Source organism: Echinops telfairi, unplaced genomic scaffold (genome assembly GCF_000313985.2).
Source record: "Echinops telfairi isolate 266 unplaced genomic scaffold, ASM31398v2 ScPeMD7_7469;HRSCAF=8507_1, whole genome shotgun sequence".
In the NCBI taxonomy this organism is placed as follows: Eukaryota; Metazoa; Chordata; class Mammalia; order Afrosoricida; family Tenrecidae; genus Echinops; species Echinops telfairi.
In genome coordinates this window covers 116,822,600-116,833,859 of record NW_022111373.1, presented here as the reverse complement: position 1 = coordinate 116,833,859, position 11,260 = coordinate 116,822,600, and the positions used below count along the sequence as shown (strand labels likewise).

The 11,260-nt window shown below is 44.8% G+C and overlaps 1 protein-coding gene across 1 annotated transcript in view; it reads left to right on the top strand.

Moving 5' to 3' along the window:
- Positions 1-11,260, top strand: part of TTC23L (tetratricopeptide repeat domain 23 like) — a 72,172-nt gene that overhangs the window by 31,864 nt on the left and 29,048 nt on the right. Inside the window, exons 8-10 of the mRNA XM_030888982.2 lie at positions 325-433; positions 5,631-5,758; positions 9,917-10,066. Of these exons, the coding sequence (XP_030744842.2) occupies positions 325-433; positions 5,631-5,758; positions 9,917-10,066 (387 nt within the window). The remainder of the gene's footprint in view (positions 1-324; positions 434-5,630; positions 5,759-9,916; positions 10,067-11,260) is intronic.

Genomic DNA, 11,260 nt, shown 5'->3' with positions numbered 1-11,260 from the left:
GTTAAAACAAGGATGAAAATACTGGATTTCCGGTGCCATACAAAAGGTGCCTGGGCAACCCAACAGAACCGGCAGAAACCGAGTGATCCCGAAGAAAAGCCCCTGCCAGCCAGTCTCCCAGTCTGCAGCAGTCCCTGCCGCACTGAGGAGAAATGTTAGGAAATGCCCCTGCCCAGGCAGTGGGTCCTTCCCTTCCCAGACTAACCAATGCCGCCAGTCGCTGCAGATTGGTTCTTAATTGACAATTCTGTGAGAGCCACTAGACCGTCCGCTGTGAAGTCCTGTCATTTGGACACTGACTTTGTCCTGATTTCTTTATTCCAGGCCTATTCTATCTGTGTGTCTGTTTTCACGGAATTCAGCCCCAGAACCGCGGAGGCGAGCGCGTTGCTAGCCAAAGCTTATGCCACGGCTGGAGAGGCCCAGTACAAAGGTAGGTAGCAGAGGTAGCCCATGAGTATCGTAAATTCCTAGTCAATGGAAGGAAGCACATTGGCCTGTCTAAGCCTCGGTAAATGAGAATCCACTACTCGTGTTATGACGGAGAGACAGTACCACGGACACGATTTTGTACCAAATCAGTTATGTGTGAACTTAGGCTTGATGATATCCAGCCTCAAGAAATTTGCTGGCATATCCAAACCAGTGCGATGAATCTGATGTCTGTTTCCTTTATTCCCTTAGACTTTCAGCACAATTTTCCTGCCTAAAGAGTAGAGACCACACCCCCTAGGATTGTGACCTGTGATGTGTGGTTTGCTGAGGAAATCCAATGAGAGAGAGAGAGAGAGAGAAGCATTGGCTCCTCCTCCACCTCTTTACATGTTGCCTCTTGTCCTCTGGCTTACAGGACGTCACGTGTAGCAGCTGCTTGTCTCTAGAGAAACTCAAAAGCAAGGCAGCAGGGGTTCTACGGGAAAGCCACGGGATTGGTTTATCCTTCAGCAATGGCAGCAGGGGTTCTACAGGAAAGCCACGGGATTGGTTTATCCTTAAGCAATGGACCTTTGCCTGGGAAGTTCATCCTTTTGGAAAGCGGGTGGCTTTGGAAAAGTTGGACGGTCCAGTGAGGAAAAGAGACAGGGGCCTGTGTGCAGCTCAGTTGATCTGTCAGTGGGCATGGGGCAGTATGGATTCTGGGCCGAGACCAGAGGAACTTGGGGTCTGTGAAGAATGCAATGTAACCATTTTTAAAACGTTGATCTTCTCTGCTTATGAAAGTAACTTACCTGAATATACATTATTTTCCAGCCATAGCTGAGTGTGTGTGTTTTCATATGTATCACAGGTTTTACAGCCTATGTCTCCATGCTTGGATTCCCTCATGGCATTAAATAAACACTTTTTTCCTTTGGTATTTAGAAGTTAACTTTCATAGCATAAATATTCATTGGAGATCTGATGGTGTTTTCCAGCTAAGCATCCTTCTCTTTAAAAAACACTTAACTCTGTGCATGCAGAGTCTGTGTACTTCCCATTTATATGTATCTGTGTTTCTATGGTTTGTGTGGGTTTTTTCCATAGTCTTTGTAGCTCTAAAGAACTTCATCTGTTAATAAATATAATTTTTGCTGTTTTATGTGAGAAAAACTTTGTGCTTATAGAGTTGGGAAATTCTAAGGCTTTTTTTTTAAAAGGGTCTTCATTTCATATTCACTAAATTAAATGCTAGATGGATTAGAATTTTATACATCAAGCCTGAAAACAAAAATTAACCATATGAAAAACTGGAACAAATAATACTAGACTTAAAAATTGGTGGAATTAATCTGTAAGCACACACAAATACATACCCTAAAACATCAGAAGGTTTACTTACAGGGAGATCTAAAACATACACATACTTATCGAAAAGTATTATAAACAAAATTAAAAGGCAAACAACTCCTCTTAAATGAATGATAACCTGAATAATCCTTTCACTATTGAGCAAAATGAACCTTAGTTAACTTGAATAAAAATCTCTAGGCCAAGATGTTTCCCCTGGCCAATAACACCAATTCTACATAATCTCTTCCAGAAAACAGAAACAGAGAGAGCATTTCCCAGCTCATTTTATAAACCAGCATTAGCCCAGTACCAATACCGGACAAATGTATTACTAAGAAATCTGCAGACCAGTACCCCTCATGAGTATGGACTTAAAAGTCCTCTACAAAATACATACCCACTAATCTTGATTTTACTCCACAGTTTCCAAGGCTGTAAATCATTATGGAAGCAGACAGCCTTAAATTCCTTCCTCAGGGCAGCTGGTGGGTTAGAACTGCCAATACCTTGTTTAGCAACCCAATGCTTAACCCACAGGACCACCAGGGATCCTTAAAATAGATATAGCGACATATTAAAAAGAATGATACTCACTGCCCAAGTGGCATTCTTTTCTTGAGAATGTTCATTTAAGCTGGCTCACTTTTCAAACTCATTTATAAAGATGATGGAGGGTCAGTGCTCAATCTACTATGTTAGCAGCCTAAAGGAAAACACCAGAGGAACCCTGGTGATACCGTGGTTACACGTTGGGCTGCTAACTTCAAGGTCAGCGGTTCAAAACCACGAGGCACTCCATGAGAGAAAGATAGGGCTTTCTACTCTCATGAACAGTTATACTCCTGGAAATTCACAGGGACATTTTTACCCTGTTTTATAGGATGACTCACATTGACTAGAGGGCAGAGAGTTTTGTTTTTCTTGCTTGTTTGTTTGTTTGTTTTAATTTTTGGAAAGGAAAATAATATCAACTGATGCCTAAAAGCATTTGGGAAAATCACACACTCATGCTTAAAGGGAGGGAAGATCCTCAGCCTGCTTAGAGGACTCACTGAGCTTTACTGTAAAGCAATATAATCGAGCAAGTATGGTATTGGCAAGAGGATAGACAAAGAGAGTCAGTGGAACAGAACAGAGAGCTCAGAATTGTTGCTCAGCACCATCGAGCTGTTTCTGACTCCTCGCGACCCTGTGTCCATCGAAACAAAACGCTGCCCGATTCTGTGCCATCCTCACAGCTGCTCTTGTTTGAGCTCATCGGTGGAGCACTGTGTCAGTCCATCTTGTCAAGGGCCTGCCTCGTCTCCGGTGCCCCCACTCCTACAAAGCATGCCTTTCTCCAGTGACGGGTGTCTCCTGATCACACGCCCAAACTAAGTCTCTCCAAACTTGCTTCCAAGGAGCATTCTTCTTCCAAGACAGATTCATTTGTCCTTTTGGCAGTCTACAGTACCTTCACTACTCTTCACCAGCACCACAATTCAAATCCAAGGATTCTTCTTTGGCCTTCCTTACTCAATAACTTTTTCACATGCCTATGAGATGGCTGAAAATTCCCCAGCTTGGGTCAGGCATGTACCTTGTTCAAAGTAACATCCTTGCTTTTCAACTCTTTAAAGATGTCTTGGTAGCAGATTTACCCAATGAAATAAAATCTTTGAACTCTTGACTGGTGCTTCCATGGGCATTGATTATGGATCCAAACAAGATGACATCCTTGAAACCTCAATCTTTTCTCCTTTCGTCATGATGTGATCTATTGATCCAGTTGTGAGGAGTTGGGTTTTCTTGACACTGAGCTGTGATCCATATTGAAGGCTGTAATCCTTGATCTTCATCCGCAAGTGCTTTAAGCCCTCCTCGCTTTCAGCAAGCAAGCTTGTGTTAATAAGCTTGTGTTAATAGCGCAGTTGCTAATAAGCCTTCCACCAACCCTGAGGCCGTGCTCTTCTCCACACAATCCAGCTTCACTGACGATTTGCTCGGCATACAGATGGAATGAGTGTGGTGATAGGATCCAACCCTCCTCATGCACACCTTGATTTTAAGATACGCAGTATTCCCTTGTTGTGTTTGTAGAACTCCCTCCCGATCCATATACAGCTTCTGCTTGAGTACTCTGGAATTCTCATTCTTCTCAAGGATATCTGTAATTTGTATGATCCATACAGGTAAATGCTGCGGCATAGTCACTGAAACACAAGTAAACATCTTCCTAGTATTCTCTGCTTTCACACAATATCGACATAAGTATGGTCAATTGATGTGTGACAAAGGTACAAAAGCAATTCATTGGATAAAGGATACCTTTAACAAACAAGCGGTGCAGGAACAAATGGAGACCAGTAAAAGAAAAAGAAACCCCTAAAAAGACAGAAAGAAAAAAAGTGCATCCAAAGTGGTCCTTAGAAGCAAGGGCTTTGGTGAGACTTTGTCTTATGTACTTTGGACATGTTGCTAGGAGAGCCCAGTTCCTGGAAAAGGACATCACACTTGGTAAAACTGATGGGCAGCAAAAAAGAGAAAGGCCCTCTATGACATGAATTGCCACAGTGGCTACAACAATGGGCTCAAACAATAAAAAATGTGTCCATAAATTTTTTTTAAATCATAAAGGTATTCCTATATTTTGCTGTCTCTCTACCACGCACGATGTCCTTTTCCAGGGACTGGTCTCCGAAGAACATGTCTAAAGTCAGTGAGATGAAGTCTCGCCTTCCTTGCTTCAAGGGAGCATTCCTGCTGTACTACTTTTTAACAAAATTATTAGGGGCTCATACAACTCTTATCACAATCCATACATACATCAATTGTGTCCACATGCGTACATATGTTGCCATCATCATTCTCAAAACACCTGCTTTCTACTTGAGCCCTTGGCATCAGCTCCTCATTTTCCCCCTCCCTCCCCGCTCCCCCTCCCCCCAGCCCTTGATAATTTATAAATTATTATTTATAAATCTCACACCATCCGATGTCTCCCTCACCCACTTTTCCACTATCCGTCCCCCGGGGAGGAGGTTATATGTAGACCTTGTAATCTGTTCCACCTTTCTCCCTCTCCTTACCTCCTTTCGGCTGTACTTCTGAGACAGATGTGTCCTTCTGGCAGTTTATGGCCCGTTCAATAGTCTTTGCCAACACAGTAACTGAAATGTACCCATTCTCAGGTCTTCCTTATTTATTGTCTAATTGTCACATGTTTATAAGATAATTGAAAAGAACCATGATTTGGGCCAGGCACACGTTGCTCCTCAGGGTGACATTTTTGCTCTTCAATTCTTTACATCGATCTCAAGCAGCCTATCAGCCCAATATACCCAATGATTTGCTTTGACTGCAGCTTCCATGAGCATTTATTGTGGATCGAAATGCAATGAAATCTTTGACAACGTCATTCTTCTCTCCACTTGCCGTGGGGTCGACTGTTGGGAAGACTCCAGCTTGCTTTACCTTGAGTTGCAGTTCCTTTTGGTCCTATCAGGCTTCCATGCCTCAGAAGCAGCTCAGCGGCGGTGGGTCTGGCTCAAACGTAGGAGCTGTCGTGGTGCCCCATTAAGCACTCCACTGTTAATGCAAAAGTTAACAGTTAGAATCCACCCAGTGGCTCCTTCGGAAAAAGACCTGGTGACCTTTTGCCATAAAGATTGCAAGTGTAGACAGCCCTGTGGGGGTAATGCTACTCTGTTCTCCCTCCATAGCCACACCTGACAGCAGCAGCAAGAAACCCTGAGTGAGACCAGGCGCTGACTCGAAGTATGAAAGTGTCTTATTATAAATTGAACTAGCGTGCATAATAGGCACTTGCAAGGGTTAGCAGTTTGCCTTAAATGTTCCTCTCTGGCCCCCTTTTCTTGTAGATATTGTTGAACTATATTATATAAAAAGTATCACTGCATACCAAGCAACATTGGGCTCAGAGGATTCTGAAACGCTAACAACCATTGAAGAATTTTCCAAATGGCTTGTCCAAAATGGAAAAAAGCAGGTAAACATGCTCCACCCATACATATCATTGCTAGTGTTTATTAGGTCACTAATGGTTCATCTCATGGTTCTAGAAACAAATCAGGGACACAACAGGGCTGGTGCAGCTTGGGATAGGAATGAAAAACGATTTTCTTCTGATATAAAAGTTCTGTCTATTCCTGGACACAGGCACTTCATCTCTGGTCCTGTAAATTTAATCCTTTAAGTCCAAATTGGCTTCCACCTTGGGCACTAGCAGCCAGTTATTTCCTCTTGGAGTGCATTTCTCCATTTCTGGTCTTCAACTCTTGATTAGCTGTGCCAGGAATGAGCCCAGTGTGAACCCCCCACAATGGGGTGAACCAAGAAGGGAACATACCAGGTCAGCAACAGGAACAAAGAAAAGCCACAAAGCACCGGAGGAGCCCCCAAAATAGACTTCAGGCTAGGAGGGGCAGTTCCCAAAACCCCCCAGGACCAGCGGGGTGATAGTCATAAAGATCAGTGGACACGCCTGGAATGATGTATGCTTTTTCAGGGTTTTTTGGTTGGCTAGTATTTTTTCCTCTTTTTATTCAATCTTTTGTTTTCTTTTTGTTTTGTCTCTGTTGTTGTTGTTTTGCCTACCAATATGATAGGCATGGGAAGAAAGCCCGAGGAAAAAGCAATGGGACCGGGCGGGGGGGACTGTTCTGGAGGGACCTGGGGCAAGGAAGAGACGGGGGAGAGGAGTGGTGAGCAAATAATGCCAAGGGAACAACTAGGGAAGTAAAAGCAACAATGAAGAGGATGTAGAGATCTGGTGGTGTTGGAGCAACAGCAATCTAGCTGAGAGGAATTACCAAGAGGCAGAAGAAGGGTGAACATGATAGTGAGGCAGGAGGAAGGTAAAAGGAAACAGGAGACAGATCTAGGAAGCAAAGTGATGGATAGAGATATAAACATAGGTGTGCACTTATGTAAATATATTCATAAAAGCAGAGGCATTGGCCTATGTACATATATTTATATGGCAATGCACTGAGGAAGTGGATGAACTTTGGGCCTCTGCTCAAGCCCTCCCTTAACACAAGAACACTTTGTTCCCACAACCTGGCATTCTGTGATGCTCACCCTCCCGACACAATCACTGAAGACAAAATGGATGCATAAGAAAATGTGGTGAAGAAAGTTGATGGTGCCGGCTATCAAAAGATAGAGCATCTGGGGTCTTAAAGGCTTGAAGTTAAACAAGCAGCCATCTGGCAGAGAAGCAACAAAGCTCACATAGAAGAAGCACACCGGCCTGTGTGATCATAAGGTGACAACAGAATCAAGTAACAAAGCAAAACATTGTTGAGAAGGAGGTGGGTCAGAGCAGAGACTCAAAACCCATCTGTAGCCAATAGGACATCCCTCACAGAAGGATCACAAGGAAGGACTGAGTCAACCAGGGCACATACAGTACAGCACTTATGAGACGCACAATATTCCTCTGGTCCTCTGGTTCTTTTAGACTTCCTCACCCCCCACTATCATGACCCCAGTCCTGCCTTTCCTTGTGGGCTAGACTGGAGCATGTACACTGTTACATATAAGAGTTCATGACACACAGAATCCAGGTCAGATAAACCCCTCAGGAACAGAAATGGGAGTAGTGATACCATGAGAGTAGGGGGAAGAAAGGAGGAAAGGGGAACCTATTGCAATGAACAATGCATAACACCACCCCCCACCCCCCAAGGGACGGAACAACAGAAACCTTGGGGGCAGGGAGACCGGTCTGTGTAAGATATGAAAATAATATATCAAAGGGTCAGGAGGGTAGGGGGTGGGGGGAGGGAAAAAAGAGGAACTGATACCAAGGGCTCAAATAGAAAATAATTGCTTAGAAAATAATGATGGCAACATATGTACAAATGTGCATGATACAATTGATGTATGAACTGTTGTAAGAGCTGTAAGCGCCCCCAGTAAGATGATCTTAAAAGAACTGATGTTATAAAGTTGCACACCTTGAACGCAGCCGATGTCACTGAGCTGTACGTGTCGGAAAGGGTGACTTGGTGTGTCTATCCCTGTGCACATTCGCAACAATCAGAAGCAGACATCCATACAAAGCGATGAAGTATTTTTTATTGCTTGCCTTTTCACTTGGAAGCTCCACGAGTTTAAGCTCAAAACCTTTGGACGTGAACCTTTACTCTGTAATACAAGACGAACACACTGAATCTCTCTCTCTAAATCCCCCGTAGGGCTTTTATCTGACCAAGCCAACTTTGTACCTCAGTCCAGTGGGAAACACAGATGAGTGTGAGCTGGCCTTGCCGGCCATGTGACAGCCAGGTGCCGAGCAAGGTTTCAGAAATGGACCTCCTCAGAGTGGAAGCAAAAGTCCCTTCTCTTCTGGACTGGAACTTACTTTAAAAACCTAATGCAGCAATGACTTATGGGCCGTCTGCTTCTCACCAAGTACTTCCAGGTCACCTTCCCAGACAGAAGGCACTCCATCAGGGCACACTTTCAATGCCGCATTTCCCCGAGACAGTCACATTACCAAGTAGTTGATTAACAGTAAATTAATTTCTAGATGTTAAACACATTTCCTGTGGGATTATCCTATTTTTTAAATAACTGCTTTTCTTTCACCCCCGAGCCTAAGTCTTTCTTGAAGGCTGCAACCGAAAGTCAGAAGTCTCAAGAACTGTGTTCCCATGGAATGGAATGTTTAGGTTTTTTTGTAAACAGAGGCTTCACGTGACACCAGTAAAAATTAACAGAAACACAAGAATCTAACTATATGCATATTTTCGTACTCTTAAAAAGATCATTACAGAGCCTTGGGAGTCCTGGTCACTGGCGTGTTTCCTTGGAAGCAGTCTGTGGTTCTGGCGTGCCACGTGTAACAGACGATGAGTGTGTGTCCAGACCAGTTCCGGAGAACCACCTCTAAACGTCCACGTGAATGACGCAGGCATTGGGTGATGTGCAGTCTGTGGGGTCGCCCACAATGAGGGGACTCGTGCAATCCCTGGGAAGCAAGCACATTGGAAAGGCTAATGAATACAATCCAAAATCTCCATTTTTGCACTAGAGTGAGCGATTCCGTGTGAGAGCTGGCCTGAAAGACATCTGGTCTGGACTTTTCAAATATGTCCAATGTAACGAAGGTCATACAGGGCAGGAGAATGGCAGGTTAAAGAGCCTGGTGTCATGGTGACAACACAGGCTGGGATTCTTCATTTGATCCTATAGCCTTAACATTAAAAGAAGCATTCCTGGGGCAACTAGGAAATGTGGACTGTTAATCTTGTTTCCTGTGAGCAGGAGACATCCGAATGCTGCTTAGAGGCACGGATGGAAAGACTTCGTTCATCTCACCTACTCCCGCCCGACATGATGTCAGGAGAGGCCAGCCCTTAGAGAAGGGCATCATGCTTGGTAGAGAGTAAATGAAAAAAAGGGAAGATCTTCCGCAGGGTGGGTTGGCATAGTGGCAGCAACCATGGGTTCAAAGGTAACAGGACCAGGCAGTGTTGTGTTCAGGGGTGCGCAGGGTCGCTCTCAGTTGAAACCAACTTCATAGCACCGAACGCCGCCCACAGCAGCACCATATCCGGGTGCCATTGCCCGAGGGTGGTCATGTGTTTGTAGCTAGGTGGAAAAGGGTGTCTTTCTTCTGAGACGATATCTACTGAAGTTGTGGGGATAGGGCATTAGGTTGATTACACGTATGTATGCTGGCGTGTGTGGACAGAGAGAGAGTGGTCAACTGGTAGCCATAGGTGAATCCAAATGAAAACTTTATCGGGTACTCCTTGTGCTAGTCTTTCTGTTCTTGTGAAGATTTGGAATTTCTCAAAAATAAAATGTTCATGAGGGAAAATGAAGGCGACGGAATTCAGACAACGCACTTAGCTTTTATCAGTCTCGATTCCCTCTGTAAAATGAGTGCAATGATCATTCCTCTCTCAAAGGGTAGCCATTAAAATGAAATAACATTATACACATCTACACGGGCTATTATTATTGACAAACTTTAACTTTTAATAGAAACAAGTCATTCAGGTGGCATGTCCCAACTGACTGGTGCTGCGGGTCTAGGACACTGGTAGAACTCATGGAGTGGGCGACAGGTGACTTAGCACCATGTGTTCCTTTCCAAATGCTAGGCTGACTCTCTCTCTCCATCGCCTAGGAGGCTTATACAATGATGAAGGCTCTGTTGAAGTCCCAGGTCATCAGCCACAGGGGGTGCAGCAAAGAGGTCGCTCAAACCTTTTATAACTTGGGCAGGATCTGCTTTGCCAAAGGAGAGCTCCGAAAAGCAATTCAGCTGCTAAAGAAGGTAAACGGCTGGCTGGCTGGCTACATTTTCCTCTTGGGCTTAGAAACCATCCGAGGGGCCTTTCCCTACCCCACCCCCTTCTTTCCTTCCTTCCTTTCGCCCTCCATGCCTCCCTCCTGCCTTCCTTTTCTCTTGCTTGTCTTTGTTCTTTCCTTTTTTTAAAAAAAGTCCTTTCTTTTCTTCCATATTACATAATAAGGAGCCCTGGTGGTACAGTGGTTAAAGCATCAGGCTGCTAATCAAAAGATGGGGCTGCTTTGAGCCCACCAGCATGTCCCCCGCAGAAAGACCTGGCGCCCTAAGGCGGGAGGAGTTCTGCTCTGTTTTCTAGGGTAGAATAGAGTTTTATTCTGTTCTCCCGAGAGCAGCGCTTATAGTTTAGGGTCTTAGTGAAGGATCAAAGAATGGGTTGGCCAATAGAAACAGGAAGATGAGAACCTCCCTGCACCCTAACACTGAGAGATGCTGTCAGCTGCCTCTGGGTCAGCTCCGACAGAGAGGAATCCTGGGCACAAGACGACGCTCTGCACGGTCCTGTGCCACCGCACAGTTGTCCTGTGCTTGAGCCCAGTGTTGCAGCCACTGTGTCCGCCCATCTCCCTGAGGGCCTTCCTCTTCTTCGCTGCCCCTCTGCTTTACCAAGCATGATGTCCTTCCCCATGGACTGGTCTCTCTTGATTACACCTCACTTAGCGAGAGCAGCATAGTTAACATCGATTCTTCTCCTTTGCTGTCTCGGTTTCTGCAGCTTTTTGGCCAGGGTCAAGTATGACCGGGGCTCTTCACATGACGTGGTCCGTATCACCTTTGGGTTCTCACAGCTTCCCTGGACCGCTGGCATGCTGGCTCCAGTGGAAAATCAAGCTAGGGAAGCGACTTGTTTTCTCTCTCGGGGATCACCGTTTGTGTTGTGCCATGTCAAGTGTCTTAAAAACAACTTTGATGTATTTTGTCTGGTGGGTTCTCTTTTCCCCCTTGGAATTTCAGGTGGGCGAGTCAATCTAATCCCTGATACTCCATCTTGTGCAGAAACACACTTCTCTCACCTTTGATGTTACTCCTATCCTGTCGTTCTTGCCGAGCTTTTAAAGAAACGGCTTATTGTCCTCTCGTGTGTCGTGGCTCCTGTCACTCTGATCTGTGTTCCAGCGTCAGTCAGGTCTCTTCTTTCTCCGATTGCTTTGACCATTTTTT